The sequence below is a fragment of the Pseudochaenichthys georgianus genome, chromosome 11 (assembly GCF_902827115.2).
Source record: "Pseudochaenichthys georgianus chromosome 11, fPseGeo1.2, whole genome shotgun sequence".
Taxonomy (NCBI): Eukaryota; Metazoa; Chordata; class Actinopteri; order Perciformes; family Channichthyidae; genus Pseudochaenichthys; species Pseudochaenichthys georgianus.
Window position 1 is genome coordinate 16,544,672 of NC_047513.1, and position 17,063 is coordinate 16,561,734.

The following is a 17,063-nucleotide window of genomic DNA, read 5'->3' on the forward strand; positions in this document are numbered from 1 at the left end:
TGCTCTATTGTACCTCATGCATAAAGGGTTGTCAGATGTGTGTCTACCATTCATTAACTATTAATGCAAGCTCACATTCCAACATATAGTTTATCATAGAATTGGTATTGTTATACTGAATATGTATCATAATAAAGCTATGACTTGAAAACCCTAATTCACCCTGATAGCATTGTAAGTGAATGGTTATGCATTCACTGTGAACATTATGTGCACAATAGTAATGCAATGATTCAGGTCCAAAATAAGTCAAAAATAAAATAAAACTCAGGTTCAATGTAAAAAGGTTGAGCACTTTGTATTGTTTCTCTGAATGTGAGAGTTTTAACAACTGTGCACAGTTATGATGAATGGTGAAAGCTTATATTATGAGCTTATTCTAAAATTAATCAAATTATGTATTGAAATAATTTAGTTTTAATGATTTTGGTAGCCTCATCCTCCACAATTTGAAAGGTTACCCATGGCCTGGATTAAATAAAATAAGAGAGATAAATGAGTTCCATCTAGTGGTTGGAAGTGAGCTGGGGACAGTTTGTCTCCAAAACGCCAGATGACGCTGTGAGAGCTTTTTTCCCTCGAGCTTCGCGTTTCCGCTTTCTCCTTGACACACTGGGCTGTCATCAAAAACACACTGCAGCATGATGTAGTTGGCTAAGAGAAACCAAACGTATATGGTATGCTTTTTTATCTAATTTCTTCACAAGGACTATCGCTTTGAAACATTGATAATTCATTGTACATACTAAATGTTTAAACGTTATCGCTCAATACTTGTTCGGGTCTTTCAGGCAGTCATTTGGGGGCGAACAAAGTTTCTGACGTAGCTTAGCTCGTCTTGGTGGTGTGTTTTTGTCATATATCTGTACATTTAGCCATCACCTGGTTTCAAGCTACTCAATAACTACTGCCTCATCGTAAGAAATTAGAATAATGTGAGTTTTCCCTTAGCACAGAGTCTTAACAGAAGCTGACATTGTCATGTATCTCTAGTTATAAGAAATATCTCCTAGATTCAGATGTTAAATTCACAATTTGATCAACAAATGAAATAGGCTCCATTGATAGGAGATTAACTCTATCTCAACACCTTACAACATTAAAATGCTTCAGACATGTTTCAACATAGAATCCAACCGAATTTAAAATATATTCTATCTAAAAAATATATATGTGCATTTTGAGTAATTTTGATTCACATATTATTATTCATATTTACTGTTCTTTTATTTAAGTAGGGAACAAAATATGAATTACATAACAAACAGTATGCCGTTTACGTTCAAACTGAATTTTTCCCTTTGACTCCATCATTGTTTAGCTAAACATGTTTATTTTTGTTTCAGTTTCTCTAAAACAGGCAGAGGTGTTGCAAAGTAGCTTTACAAATGGCAGCAGTAGCCGGAGTAAGGGCTCTCCAAAGGCTTCATCAACCAGGGACATTTCAGCGGTGCTTTGGGCTCATCCCAGTACAGTTGACACCAACCTGTCTTCCCAGGAGGCTTTGCACTGCTCCTACAGGTAGTAAGGAGCGAAAGCAGCCGGACACCTCAGAGAATGTATCGCTGGTGGAGAATCTGAATCTAATGGGAGTTGACGTGAAGATGGCACGCCTGCGTCAGCCCGGGGTGCTTCGTAAAGCCTTCACAAATGAGCAAGCCGTCGCTCTCTTTTTGGACAAAAAAGGTGCCCCTACTAAAATGATCGCCAGCATCATATCCCGTTATCCTCGCGCTATCACCCGCTCCGTTCAACACCTAGAACAGCGCTGGGAGCTGTGGAGAAAGATCTTCAATACTGATGAAGAAATTGTGAGCGTCCTGTATCGCTCACCTGAGTCTTTCTTTCGCACCAGTAATAATGCCAACTTGGATGACAACATCACTTTTCTCACCTCGCTGGGACTGAACACCAAAGACCTCCATCGTCTGCTGACCACAGCGCCGCGGACATTCTCCAACAGCTTAGTGCTGAACAAGCGGATGGTGGCCTTTCTGGAAGAAATATGTGCCGAACTTGGCGGGAAGAATCCAGAGCAGTTTCCTAAAGCTGTAATATCCAGAAACCTTTACATTCTCATCAGAAGCACGAAGAGAGTCAGGACAAATATCGACATCCTTAGAGCTTCTCTTACGTTGAGCAATTCAGAACTGCTCAACCTCTTTCAAGGGCCTGGAGCAGAAATACTGGACCTTTCTAGTGAATGTCTGAAAAATAATTTTCAAAGTCTCGAGCAAAAGATGGTAGCACATGGCTGTCAGAAAGCTGACATTAAGAAACTAATCCTCAGCTTTCCAATGGTTCTGTACATTGGGAAGGACAGGCTCAGCACTAAATTGGACTGTCTGTTAAAAGGGGGAATAACAATGGAGCAGATAGTGCGAAAGCCCAAAGTGTTAGAATACAGCACACAGAACATCTCAGGGCGACTAGTGGAGCTGAAGAGAGTGGGATATGACTTTCAGGAGAAAGGCATCAACGTCCTGGACTCTAGCCAAAAGCGCTTTGATGCAAAGATTGAAAGACTTGATATGATACCTATATCATAGGTCTTGATATGATGTTACATAATTTTGGATGCTGCTTTTACTTGGGCTTGCTTGACAAACATGTTTTGTTCATTTAGTAAGTAGAATATGATTTCTGACTTTTAGATGTCTCTTTTGTAACACTGGTTTGGCTATGACAAACATTTTCCCTGATTAATCATAAGGTCTGTAAAATAAGGAAAAACTAAATTACAGTATGATGTTCAAAGTTTTTGTTTTGTCCAACCAATTATCCAAAAACAAAGACATTTTATTTTTCTATCACATAAGGCAACTAGTGCAGCAAATGCTTACAATTGAGAAACTTGCTGCTTCAATGTTCTGTCAATTGACTGACTATTTGAGTTCTAATAGCTAGTCATTTATTGTTAAAGATTGCACTTTTGTATCACACCTGTTAAGAAAATCCTCTTCCATTGATTTGATCATTTTATTTCTTCATCATGTATACATTTCATGTTGGAGAGTTGCTCTTAGAATTCATGTGAGGATACAATCTCGAAATAAAAGTGATCTGACTGTTACAAGGTTAGTATTTCTTTTTGTATTAATCTTTGTATGGGAGAATACATGCACGGAGGTTTTGTTTTTTGAATGATGGAATGCCTGTAAAAATATATGATATAAATCCTATTATGTTATTTGCAAAACATATAACCCTGCCAGCAATATGCGTATCTTCCTAAACATAATGGAGCTTTTCCTCGTTAGGATTTGTGAGAACACTACAGTGTGATGTTAGCTTATTGGGCCGTCAGATTTCTATTTTCCATAATATGGGTAATCTGATTTTATACTTCATTCCTGGACTGTAGTGATCAATTTCAATTGTTTTATAGTTTATTCTGAAAATGTCTGAGATAAATTTGAAAGAAGCGGAACCAATACACTGCCAGTACACCCGGACTTCTCCAAACTGCTGCACATGTCTTTCCTCATGCCGTGGGACTGTTGCTGCGCTTGTTAGGGTAAGAGACAAGCATAATCAAAGTTAACTGTATTTGTTTAGTGTTTTTACTTTTGCTTTTTAAGTGCTATAAATTACTCTTAAATGCGTTTGCATTCTAGCAGCTAATCGTTTCTGTGAACATCCTTTATGTTAGCTGTTAGCTTCTTAGCAGGTAGATTCAGTTAAAGCTACAGTAACGTTAGCTGTTAAGTTACTCTGCTAATTTAATTTGGATTCATTTCCACAGACAGGCAACCTAAATGGAGGTAACATGATTTTGCTTCAGCTGACGTTAAGTCAATTTATATAAATTAACGTTACCGGTTACAGTAAAACATGCAGTAGTGGGACATAATTATTATGATCATTTATATAACACCTTTCATACAAGCAATGTAGAACAATGTGATTTACAATGAAGGAAATGAACATTGATTGAATATGCATTTTCACATTTATTTCAAAATAAAATGCATTTTATCATAGTAAACACTTGAGGAATATAAAATCTATATAACCCCTAAATGCTTAACCAAAGGTGGATATCCAAAGCCACTGTATAATAACAATAATACAAAGATTCTGTCATGTGAGACATTAGTTAGTACGATTTAATCAGTGGATTAATCGATATGTTTTCCAACAGAGGGATTTGGAGAAAGCCTGTGGGATGGAAAATGCTATGGAGGAAACCGTTGAAAAGAAGACTGATGTCGTTGTGAAGGGCGATGCTGCACTCAAAACGCAGTAAGTTACTAGCTTATTGTGGAATACATAAGTAAAATGATAGTAAAACTTGTGGAAATCACTGCAAACCTTCTCACGTGTTGTCTGGAGTATATACTGCTTGTATACAGATGATATGACAGTAACCACACAGCTGTCAAAATGCTGAGCACCATGACTTGCCTTAGACAGGTTCCATACTACAGCAAATCTTGTATTTTAATAAAGTTATCTGTTGTTAGATCAACATGTTTCAGCCATTTAAGATCTCCAGCGTTTACCTTTTCCTTGCATCTTGGAAAATTGTGTCAGAAATCCCTTATCCATTATAACACTTGTATTACAGCTGACACCGCACCAGTTTGACTTATTTTAATGTGTCCTTATTGGCATACGCAGGGGTACTATTAACTTGGGGCAGGAAATGCCTCTTAACTTGAATAGAGTAATACACTGTTTCCCAGAAGAATAGCATGGACTCAAACATTTCACCCTGCACGCTGCTTTTGTCTGATGTAGTCAACAGAACTGCATAGTTAGCAAGAAGGCTTAGCAGCTCCATTGTATGCATTTAACTTCTTGCACAGAGTATGGACTCAGCTTTCCTTCCAGTTTTACAAGGACATGTGAGCCCTTCATTTAATTGTACCATAACTGAGTCATTCATGTGGTTTTAGAGCAGCATGCAAAGGTGACAGAATATTCTGTATACTATAAATGCTGGCCTCAAATGTCTCCAGTCGCATATCTCATATCTCTTCTTTTTTATTTGCAGATTCCTAACCACCAAAGACAAATTTCATGAGTTTGTAGACTCTGGGTGGAAGGGCCCAAAAGGACATAAGACCAGTGATAATGACAAACCTGAGGAGGAAAAAGAGACATCTGTGGAGGAACCTGAAACAAAAAAATTCAAAGTAGACCCTGAGGAGAGGAATAAAGTTGGCAAACCAGACGGTAAACGCATTCGGGGACAGAATAAGTCACGGCCACACACGAAGCCTAATGCCTTTGATGAAAAACGACTATGTCCTTCAGTCATTCAGGTAAAAAATGTTAACAAATCATTCTGGAATACCACATAAATATTTTGCAATCACTATGTCTGCTAATGATTTTGGCCTTGACTGTTCCCATCCATGCAGGACAATAAGGAATGTACCTATGGGGACAAATGCATCTTTCTTCATGACGCAGCCGAATACATGGGCTCTAAGCTCGCTGACATCGGGGAAAGCTGCTACCTCTACGACACATTCGGAAAGTGTGCTTATGGTCTCTCCTGCCGCTACGCAAAGGCGCACACCACACCTGACTTCAAAACCATGGAGAACGCAGAGCTCATAAAGGCCAACGAGGGCAGGGAGACGGTGAAGAACAGCCTGAAAAAAGAGCTCCAGAATCAACTGAGGAAGCGCTCTGTAGCCTTCAAGAAGTCGGAGGAGTACCTCAAAACACTTGCAAACAACAAAGACAAAACACAACAACTTGGAAATGGTAAGACTATATAAAGGTTTTCTTTGTAAATGTCCTATATGTATATTCTTCCAGCTCTCAGTTGTTCTAGTCTCATAATGAATCTGTTCAGTGGTTTAAAACTGTAATTGGAAAAGGAAGGGAAGTGAATCTCTGTGGCACTCATTGGAGCTTTCATTTAATCGGCTCACTCTATTCAGTTATCAATTAGCAACGTGCACGTCATTCCTCGTGAATATAAGTTAAATTCAGTCTTATAACTCAGTCTTTCTTTACACCTTGGTGATACAGCTGTGGTATCTGCAGATCCAACAGGAGAGGAGCAGCGTGTGTCTACTGAAGCAGAAACACAGGTAAACACTTTTACTGAGCACAACACAGTATGTGTATTCATGTTATGTTGCTCAGTATTTTAGATGTTTATTTGTACATGTTTGCTTTGTAGCAGGCCAGCCAAGATAAACAGCCTCCGGTGAAGACTATTGGCCCACTCACTGATGAGGATGTCATTAAGTTGCGCCAATGTGAGAAGAAACAGGTATATCTCGGGCCAACATCTTTACTGCAATATCCATTTCATTATCGGTTATCCATTTTTTTTAATTGTACAATTTAATTACAGCCAGCTGATACTGTTAAATAGTCTCTGCACAAGTCACTTCTGATTTCTAAGGAGTGATGTGTTCCGTCTCTTTGTTCAAGGTGGACTTTCAGGACAAGCTATACCTCGCTCCTCTAACAACTGTAAGTACAACCAGATTTAATTGAGTCCTGAGGATAAACATAGTATTGCTGTAGTTATATGCGTAACTGCTGCCAAACTAATCAAATTGAAGTGATTCTGATTCTAAGTTTTTTATTAAAGGTCTCCTATTATTCAGTTTTTCTTCAATATATTATATTATCTCAGATATATATACAAAACATGTCTCTGAAGTGTTTGGCTCGAAATACCCAACAGATCATTGGAGCATCTAGTGTTGTCACGATGCCAACATTTTGGTTTCGATACCGATACCAAGTCAAGAATTGCGATTCCGATACTTTTCTTAAAAAAGGGAAACAGTCTTAAATGTAGATATTGTGCTTTATTTCACACCAGAACCATAACCATAACACACACTTTTAAACAATGAGAACAATAAATAAAATAAATGACTAGAATTTGTGTTAAATACAATCAAGCATCATCTATAAACAACTTTTTTGTTTTTCGCTTCTGGCGTCTTTTTTGTCAACAAGCCGAGGCGCAGCGGCAGTTGCACTCCCACTTGCAGCCATGCTTCTCGTCTTCTCACATGCTCTGGCAGCTAGCGCGTGCACGAGAGAGGGGAGGCACTTAGAGCGTGCTTGAGAGGGGAGGGACGGCAGGCACGGCTGCAGTGCAGGGAGTGGAAGCAGAGCGCTGAACACACACGGCTCTTATTAAAACGGAGTACTTTTCCCCGTCATTCTTAAAGTACCGATACTAATGAAACGGAGGAATCGTAGCGTTTTTAGCGACAGGGTATCGCGGTACCTTTCAAGTATCGGTACACCGTGCAACACTAGTAGCATCCCATAATCCCCTCTGTTTCAGCCCTGTTTCCAAAGCGCTGATTCTCTGTCTGTTACTTTAGATGAAAATAAGGAGCCCCTCCCCACGCCCCTCTGAGAGATATTTGATTAAAAAGAACACAATGGTGCTCTAGGAGGAGATTCGGGTGATAAGGTGGGGTGGGGGTTACCTTGGTTGGTAAAGCCAAAAAAACGTTATGACATCATAAAAGGGCCAAAATCTGATCAGCTCATTTTCAGACAGGTTTTCATTTAAATGGATCAGGACAAAAAGAGAGAATCTTTTTTCCTGAAAGTTTCAAAATCTCTTTACACAGAGGGGACACATGCTGATGTATAAAAGACATGAAAAGTGGATTTTGCACAATAGGTTACCTTTAAGATTCTACTCCTATCGAAGCAGAATTAAAACATATTATATCAAATGCTAGCCCAGATATGAAGTATTGACCTGACCTTAATGATTCCCTTTGATTCCCTAGTGTGGAAATCTGCCTTTCCGCCGTTTGTGCAAGCGCTTTGGAGCAGACATCACCTGTGGGGAGATGGCCATGTGCACCAACCTGCTGCAGGGCCAGCAGTCAGAGTGGGCCCTCCTGAAGCGGCACGAAAGTGAAGATGTTTTCGGCGTCCAGGTGCTGTTCCTAGATTTCTTTAACTCCTCAGAACAAATCTGCTCTCTTTGATGTTGTTAACACTTTTAGACAAACTACAAATTGTATTATTTTACTGTTATCTAAAGATTTTGTTAAGTTGTCTGAAGAAAAGTCCAAATGTTGTCTTCAGGTCGAGGGCTGTTTCCCCGACACCATGACGAGGTGCGCAGAGCTCATCAACAACAACGCAGATGTTGACTTTGTGGACATCAACTCTGGATGCCCCATTGACCTCGTCTACAAGAAGGTACACCCTCCATAAAACCCATTAGTTCCACAGTGTTTTCACTACTTTGTTATCCTCTGTCGTTTACATTTGAGCGACTTCACACTTTAGATCAGTATTTCTTTGAACTGAAGTTCAATTAGAACCCACCTAAAAGCTTAAATCCATCCCCCCTTTCTTTGATACAGTCAATGCCAAGAAAAAGATAAGCAGAATTATCTTTTTCTAAATAAGTCAGTCAAAGTAAAATAACATTAAACCATGATGACTTTAAGCTTTAAAGTCAGACAGTCATTTGTGTTTTATGATCCAGTGTATAAAGCATCATTGAACATGACACTCACTGACAGGTGGTGTTTGTTTGCTTTCCCTCATCAGGGTGGGGGCTGCGGCTTGATGACACGCAACAGAAAGTTTGAACAGATAATCAAGGGAATGAACCATGTAAGTTTGGGTGTTTTGACCCCGTTCAGCTGGATGAGATGTCTTGTTGAATTTAGGCTTTTAGGAGGAAAATGTAATTTTCTTTCTTCCTGAAGGTCCTTGACGTCCCGTTAACAGTCAAGATCCGCACTGGTGTTCAGGAGAAGTGCAACATAGCGCACAAACTTATTCCAGAGATGAAGAAGTGGGATGTCTCTATGATCACAGTAAGTAACACGGCATGCGTTTGAGCAGGGGCAAAGGGTATCGACATTCATGTGTTGAAAATGATTAGTATAGTGGCAGTTTAAGTCAAAAAACACCTGCAAACAACGGCAGTCCAGTCAGTCTCGTTTCAAATCGTGTAGGAACAAGTGGACACTTGAATGAAAATCATATAAAATCTTGTATTAATTCATGTGGCTAGCTTTATTGTTTTCTTACGTTGTTGTTTAATTTGAATGCACTCAACAAACCACTTTGAAATGTAATGTGAGAGCCCTTGATGTGTCTATATATCTAAGTTGATGTGTTATACCATTTTGCATCTTGATTGAACTACATTTGATACGTTTGATGCATAATATTTGTTCCTCCTTCAGCTTTAAAGTATGAGAACACAACTCATGATGTAGTTTCCTTACAGTTGCATGGCCGATCCAGAGAGCAGCGCTACACTAAACTAGCTGACTGGGACTACATCACCGCCTGCTCCAAACTGGCTAGTCCTGTCCCCCTTTTTGGTATGTGAACTTATTTTTAAATTTCCTGATTGTAGTTACACACACTTCAGATGGGGGCAAACTATTATATATAGGTGAAAATAACTCCATGTGTGCATTTTGATACTCTGAAGGTTGCAAAAATCCTGCACATGCCTAAGAAATGTTATATATTGTTGGTAATGGTTGAGAATAAGGTGACTTGTGTTTATTGTCCCAGGTAATGGAGACATTCTGTCCTATGAAGATGCCATGAAAGCAAAAGAGACCGGAGTTTCTGGAATTATGATTGCAAGGTTGGTGCCACTTATAGTGATTAAATAAGTAGACAATATAATAGAAACACAGAGGCAAAAGTCAAGATTGTAAAAATATTAGTTTATTTACTATGTTGTATCATTGTCAGTGAACTTCTTGTGTGTTCTTACTTTCACAGTCATTTAGAGTCATTTAACCCATAACCAGTGGAATTACTCTATATTACAGAGCCGAATTATCTTTGTGGTGAACTTGAAACTGATTGTGCGTGTCTGACTTTTGGATCTTCAGGGGTGCTCTTATTAAGCCCTGGATCTTCACCGAAATAAAGGAGAGCCGACACTGGGACATCTCGTCCAACGAGCGACTGGACATCCTCCGGGATTTCAGCAACTTTGGTCTAGAACACTGGGGCTCTGACACACGGGGGGTGGAGAAGACCCGCACCTTCATGCTGGAGTGGCTCTCCTTCATGTACAGGTAGCGAAATATTGTAATTATGAAAGCAATATTATGACTTGTAATTTGACCAGGCCGCTAAATATATGAGTTTATCTCTGCCTCTTAGATATATTCCAGTGGGCCTGTTGGAGCGGGTGCCACAGAAGATCAATGAGAGACCTCCATTCTACATGGGCAGGAACTACCTGGAGTCACTGATGGCCAGTCAACATGCTGGGGACTGGATCAGGATTAGGTGAGCAGGGAAACATCAAGAAGCACCATTTTAAAGTCAGGCTACAATAAAATGAACTGTTGATTTATTTACTGATTGTAATGTCCTTCTTTTTCCCCTCTCCAGTGAAATGCTGCTCGGACCTGTACCAAAGAATTTCATCTTCTTGCCAAAACATAAAGCCAATGCCTACAAGTGATTTTTGTTGAAATATCTGGCACTTCCATTTGTTCTTTTGTTTGTTATTGGCTTTATAGAATAAGATTCAAAGAAAGCTAATCTATTGTTATGAATAATAAAGGTTGGAAGAGTCTGATTATTTGACCTGTGGTGATGCAGTAGCAGAATACATGGCGTCTTTGTGTACTTGAATATATGCAATAAAGTATTTTTTGGCCACACAAGATATTCCTCTTTCTTTTATTCTGAATGAAATTATTTGATATGAGTAATTCTGAAATATATTCTGATGCAAACATCCAATATTACTCATTAAAATACTTAAAATCAATTTTTTACATGAAAAATAAAAAGAGATACGTTTGTTATGATATCAAATTGAGCAACACTGTGGGAATCATTTACCATTTTGACAAAATATATACTTTGTGATCAGTTTAGTAACAGGATGTAGATACTTTTGCTGAACTGTTTTGCCCAATGATCTAAATATATTGTGATTACTTGAGTCTTATTTTTGGTATAATACTGTGACCTGAAATTGGTCGGGACACTTGTGAAGTGTATTTTTGTATTTTCTCAATAAGGCTAATAAAGCAAAGCAGAATTCCCCATCTGTATGAATGATCAAATATGTTTAATTACCTTTTGGATATGAACATGTGTTGCATACTGCACAATGTATTGAATGTTTTTTTCAATTGTTAATAGGGGTCTTTACCAAGTTAATAAAAAGTATTTATTATTCACAGTTGATGACTGAAATATGTATAAGATACAAAAAGTGAACATTTATCAATGTATAATCATTCAATATTTTAAGTGGTCAAATTGTAAACCCCTACATCGGTGTCAAAGATAAACCCTTGTTGATAAGACTCATGAACATAAAATAAGGCCTGTCTATTTTCAACGACTTCTTTTTGGAGCAAATATGCGAGATTGATTCACACACACACACACACACACACACACACACACACACACACACACACACACACACACACACACACACACACACACACACACACACACAAGACTTGATTAGCAAGTGCCAATCAGCAGCTTTCAGGTGCAATCAATTAACTCCAACCACTACTTGCGTGACAGGAGGATACATCTTCATTCGACTTTCTGCAGCTGCTGCAGGGTTATTCACTTCGAGCCATGGCTGGTATCAAGGTTGATCTGTTGGTGGTTCTGGTGCTGTCTGGGACTCTGCTGCTGGGTCCAGTGCGGGGATGGAAACCAATCACCAGCGATCAACTCAATCATTTCTACGAGAGCGGGCAATGGGGAGAACCAGAATCAAGCGTGACCTCCACAGGTAAGCCCCTCTCCATCTTCCTCAATGAGTGAAAGCTGTTAGCTGTTGCAAAAAAACTCCTCCATCACATTATGTCTGGGCCTGGAGTTCTTATGAATTAAAATACTGTTTTACAAGTGAGAATTTGAGGCATGAAAGACTCTTTCTCAACTAAATTCTCTTGAGGTTTAGCTGATGTATTTGATTCGTTTGGTAGCACCAGTCATTTGGGCTTTTAAAGGACTGTCTGTTCCTCGTATAGCCTACTGACTTGATTACATTGTATGCTATATCTTGTAAGTGTTAAGAAGTCTGTGTTCCCTGCCAAAATATTTTGTGTTTAGTCTTGGGCCAGTTTTATCCGTTGCAATAAACTTGAGTGGAGTGTATAAGCTCAATCGATGGGAGTAAAAAGATTTCAGAAACTTGTTTTAAAAAAAAAAAATGCGCTATTGCAAGCGTCAGTTATGATGGGAGGGGTTAAGGGTTTGAGACTTCACAATGTGTTCTAAAATGTATTTCAATTTAGCTACAAACTCCCTTTGGGCAGACTTGTTGCGGAGTCTGCACTTGGCACTAAATATTATATACCATTATGGAAAATGGCAACAATATTTAGCTGTATCTTTACAAAAGGCTTTTTTTACTGTATTCATTTGACTTTGGTAACAACGACTGCTTTCTCTAGATGACCACATTGACTTTGATGAGGTGATTCCTGAGGATGAGTTCCCTGAATTGGGCCCCTCCACCGGTAGAAACCCTATGTCTGCTCACCATGGATTCGAGGAGGATGTAGAAGATTCTCATCCACAAAACTGGGCCAGTGCTCCGAACAGTGAATTTCAGGTGGAATTTGATGATGATGCCCCAGAAATAAACATGGCCAGAGGTAGTGAACGAGAATTCCAGACGGGATTTGAAGATGCCCCTCCAAGAAACTCGGCCAGTAGCACCAATAGTGAATTTCAGGTGGATTTTGATGATACTGATGCCCCAGAAAAAAACATGGCCAGAGGTATTGATCAAGACTTTCAGACAGGATTTGTAAATGCCCTTCCAAGGAGCTGGACCAGCAGTACCTGTCCTACTTCGTCTGGGTTAAGTGTGACTTGTAGTGAAGCTGGTTTCAAGATTGTGCCGATAGGTTCCCTAAGTGATGTTAAAGTTATGGGTATGTATTTGACCTTGTCTGCCAATTTGTAATATTTGCATCTGGTCAACTTACTATAACGATTGAATCCTTCCCCCTCCAGGCTCAAAGGAATTGATGTCTGTCATGGATGCTCCAGGGTTTTGTGGTTATAAAGTGAACGCTTTCCAGAAAACCTTGACTGTACCCTTCACTGGGTGCAATGTGAAGCATGTAAGTGAATGAGAATTTTATTTTATTAAACTTTGCATTTAGGAATTCACTTCCTAAAGCGCCTTTTTTTATTTTTAAATTATTACAGACTGATGGCTACAGCCTGCAGTTGTTGTACGCCGATGAGTTTGGTAACACACAGGTCACCACTGCGTTTTGTGACGAAGTGCCCCACCATGGCCTGTTCCCTCGCACCATTGGCTTGGACAAACCCAGGCATGTCTCCATACCAACAGAAGCGCCAACACAGGCAACAAGTGAGTGAAACTGCCTAATGAGCTATAAACTAATTGTTGGAAGACATTTAATGTTGCAATGCTGAGGCTGTACTACATATTTATGATAAAGGACAAGTGTAGGAGACTTGTTCTTACTTCGAGGGTGGTTTTGTGGGGTAAGGCAGGCACTTTAAAATGTCCCTGTCTTTTCAGATTGTGCCGTCGTCTCAGGGGAGAGGGTGACTTGTGGTACTTCAGAAATGTCTTCTGCAGACTGTGAGAAGACTGGATGCTGTGTGGATTATTCGACATCGGCATGCTACCACCCGCTGGATGGTATGGCTCGTTTAAGGACATGTTATGTAAATGTTTTACCCAATTTAAACTATTAATACGGTAGCTTTTTATTCTCTCTTTCTTCAGAGTGCACTGGGGATCAACACTTTGTCTTTGCCATTCGCTTCGACTCTGCATCCATCCCTTTGGACCCCAAAAAGCTTGTCATTCCTGGGACAACTTGTAAACCAGTCATTGTTAATGACAAGGTTGCCATCTTCAAGTTTAAAGTTACCAAATGTGGAGCTCGTGCCTATGTAAGTCGTTCCCTCTGCATGAGTGTTTAACAATGCACTTTTCAACGAGTGAATTGAGATGATGATTCTTCGAGTTAGTGATGTCAAACTTTAAGACTCAGAATTGACTCGAGAAAAATCTTTAAACCGCAGCTTAAGTTAACTTCTCAAATGGGACAACCCACATTAATCCACACATTCCTCCACCTCAAAGATAAATTGTTACGATTTTTCAGGTAATAAATCACTATACTTAAAGACTGGTAATAAAGACTGTGCCTAAGGCATTACAGATACAGTGGTTGACTTGAGGGAAAACTGTTTATTTTTCATACAGGAAGTTGCTGGGACAAAGATCTACCTGGCTGAAGTGCAGACGATTGTCAAAGCTATAAATCTTAAGTATGGCATAATTACGAGAACTGATCCACTCAGGTTAGTCGGTTAATTAAAGGTATTTTTCCAGCTTTATTGTCAAGAATTCTACATGTTGTACATCCAGAAATATAGTTTCTCGCAGTCCTACAGTGTGACATATATACATTAAACAAAATAAAGTGCCTAGATAACCGGGGTATACAGTTTAAAATGTTAATAATATAATATATTTAAAGTGTTCAAAGTACAGTTTCAATGCACTAGCAGAGATGGGCAGAAAAATGACTGGTGCTGGATGAGGTGGTTGTGGGTGTGTGTGTGTGTGTGTGGTTGTGTGTGTGTGTGTCATTTTGGGAAGGGGAGAAAGGTCGGAGGCAGAGTGGAGAGATGTAGGGAGGGGAGGTAGGGAGGGGAGAGAGAGTTCAGCATCCTGACCGCCTGGTGGAAGAAGCTGTTCCTCAGCCTGGTGGAGCTCGAGCTGAGGCTGCGGAACCTTCTTCATGTAATGTTGTAGCATTGCCTTTACTTTTAGCACCAAGCTTGAACTGACTTTTATTAAACAATGTCTTGTAGATTCATGGTTGAATGCCGCTACGGCCAATTGGGCTCTCATCCAGAGTCTCTTACTAATGTAAGCTATATGGTCAAGACTCCATCTTCCAGCTTGCCATCATCTGTCATGTCTGATGGCCTGCCATCATCTGTCATGTCTGCTGTACAACTGAGAATTGCAACAGGTGAAGTTTTTATGTTTATTCATTCCAAATGAAATTCAAATGTTTACATTTGGCTGGAGTTGGTTCATTCAAAAGCATCTCAAACATTTGTCAAATTTCTATAAATTTGCTTGGTCAACCTCAACAGATCAGACTTATTCAAACTACTTGGAAGCTGCCAAGCTGCCCCTGCGACTTCTCCTTGGCAAACCAGTGTATCTTGAACTGCGCCTGCTGTCCCCAAAACCGAATGCAGTAATTATAGTCAACTATTGTATTGCTTACCCTCGCTCTGCCAAGAATGCCCTGGTGCTCATTTATGAAGGGTAAGAATGGATCTAAACCCCATTCATGTGTAATAAGGTCATATAATTATCCTAACCGTAACTTCTGTTATATCTGCAGGTGTACCAATCCTTATGACCCAAATTTGGCCATCCTTAAAGTCAGTGACCTTCCCACAAACCGGCGCTTCATGGTCCAGGCCTTCCAGTTTATGGATCAAGCAACAAACCAGTACCTCAATGAAGAAGTGAGTCAAAGTATTAAGGAAGCCTTGCTGGTTTAAACGGTCAAAACTATGCCGTATTAAAGGTCTTGTTTTGACTTTTGCTAAAGACTCTTACACATTGCTAAACTTGACTGTTTTGTCTACAAAGGGAAAATTGGGCAACTTGTCCCTCAAGGATTTATGAATGATTTATCATGTGGTAAATGTTTATTTCCCTGCAGATCTACTTCATGTGCTCTGCTGAAGTCTTTAGGACAACAGAGAAGACTTGTGCAGAACGGGGCTTTGATGGATAGGTGAGAATCTAAACCCATGAAATGAATTACCAACTTTTTCAATGTCTTGTCAATTTGTGTTTGCTTCTAGACACGATGAGGATCTGCAGCTGAAGACATTAAGAAAACAAATGATTATTAACTGGAAAAAATAAAGTTTTATAATACAGCATACAATGGTCTGTCTTGTGGTGTTATGATTTGTGCTCTTCAAAAAGGTGTTCCATTTCATGCTAAAATGAAATTGACAATGATACATTTCCAACACTTGATTTCTAATGAGGAAAACTAATTTCAGCAGTGGGTAAGAAGTTCAGTTATCACAAGTTTAAAGACCACCTCATTTAACTCAATCTCAGCTATGTCTCCAAATGTCTGATATACTTTACATATATTATTCCTGTTGGTGCTTTTCTGATTTGGTCTTTATTTTCAAGATGGCACTATACACTTGGAGGAAAAATGGTACTTGCAGAAACATTATTCCTAAAAGTCCAGCTTAATTCTAGAATCTGATTTACTTAATGACACTGTAATGGTGAGTCTGTTCATACAAGGAGACTGCCATAGTTTGAAAGTTGAGCAGAGGGCCCCCATATTAGAAGGGGGACCTGAATATTCAAATCTACAAAGAGGGACTAACAATCTCTCTATGCAAAAGTTTAGCTTCACCTCAGCCAGTTAAACCATTTTTTTTTTTTTAAACAAGCTGAACATTACAACTAAAGGTCAAACACACCATTTCTGTCCAGTGCTAAAATGTAGTATGTGTATTTAATTCAATCTGATAGAATTCTGCTTAATATTACGAGACACAATTTCTAAACATTTGACATCCTTTAATAGCTGCACTGTCCATGCAGAGCACTTGAATGTATCCAAATGTCCACAGTAAAACTATTTAAGTACTCACAATTTTGTAAAATGTAATGCTGTTGTGAATTCTCAATTATCTGATGTTGCCTATTGTGAAATACTTTAAACATGAATCGGCTTTTTAGGCCCTGGCATTGGACAATGCCATTACCTTAACTCGGTCTATCACTAATTGTAACATTTATTAGTTTGAAATAGTTCGATTTTCATAGCAGTCATGCTGGAGACAATGCAGTTCAAACATTAGTGTATGGGTTGAAAAGTAATGGGTTATGAATTATCATTTATTGGTCTTTAGACGGTAACATCACATGGGAAAATTAACAAAAGGCCTGAAAGTTTGGTGCTGTACAATTTAAAATACTAACATTGTTTTGAGATAATCGATCATGTTATTTAGTTTGAGAACATTTCACAATATATTTATTGGTAACACTTTACAATAAG

At 39.1% G+C, this 17,063-nt stretch overlaps 3 protein-coding genes across 4 annotated transcripts; all 3 read left to right on the plus strand.

The window, feature by feature from the left end:
- The first annotated feature begins 567 nt into the window (after nt 1-567).
- On the plus strand, nt 568-3,076 carry LOC117455102 (transcription termination factor 1, mitochondrial). Its single transcript, XM_034094472.2, has 2 exons — nt 568-677; nt 1,347-3,076. The coding sequence occupies exon 2, from the start codon at nt 1,389-1,391 to the stop codon at nt 2,547-2,549; it is 1,161 nt and encodes a 386-aa protein (XP_033950363.1). The 5' UTR covers nt 568-677; nt 1,347-1,388; the 3' UTR covers nt 2,550-3,076.
- A 246-nt stretch (nt 3,077-3,322) lies between these two features.
- dus3l (dihydrouridine synthase 3-like (S. cerevisiae)) lies at nt 3,323-10,622 on the plus strand. 2 transcript variants are annotated; one of them, XM_034094488.1, is made up of 16 exons: nt 3,323-3,517; nt 4,145-4,245; nt 5,000-5,270; nt 5,370-5,721; nt 6,007-6,053; nt 6,146-6,238; nt 6,403-6,444; nt 7,740-7,892; nt 8,044-8,160; nt 8,518-8,583; nt 8,679-8,789; nt 9,209-9,305; nt 9,505-9,580; nt 9,834-10,022; nt 10,111-10,239; nt 10,345-10,622. In XM_034094488.1, the coding sequence occupies exons 1-16, from the start codon at nt 3,401-3,403 to the stop codon at nt 10,415-10,417; spliced, it is 2,034 nt and encodes a 677-aa protein (XP_033950379.1). In that variant the 5' UTR covers nt 3,323-3,400; the 3' UTR covers nt 10,418-10,622. The 2 variants fall into 2 exon arrangements, with proteins under 2 accessions (XP_033950379.1, XP_033950378.1); XM_034094487.1 differs by having other exon boundaries at nt 3,324-3,517; nt 5,992-6,053.
- Nucleotides 10,623-11,547: 925 nt separating this feature from the next.
- LOC117455137 (uncharacterized) lies at nt 11,548-15,918 on the plus strand. The gene is made up of 12 exons (XM_034094523.2): nt 11,548-11,725; nt 12,393-12,878; nt 12,961-13,070; nt 13,159-13,327; nt 13,502-13,624; nt 13,712-13,881; nt 14,198-14,295; nt 14,812-14,975; nt 15,103-15,280; nt 15,360-15,486; nt 15,687-15,761; nt 15,832-15,918. Exons 1-11 carry the CDS (start codon nt 11,566-11,568, stop codon nt 15,759-15,761), a joined length of 1,860 nt encoding a protein of 619 aa, XP_033950414.1. The 5' UTR covers nt 11,548-11,565; the 3' UTR covers nt 15,832-15,918.
- The last annotated feature ends 1,145 nt before the right edge of the window (nt 15,919-17,063 follow it).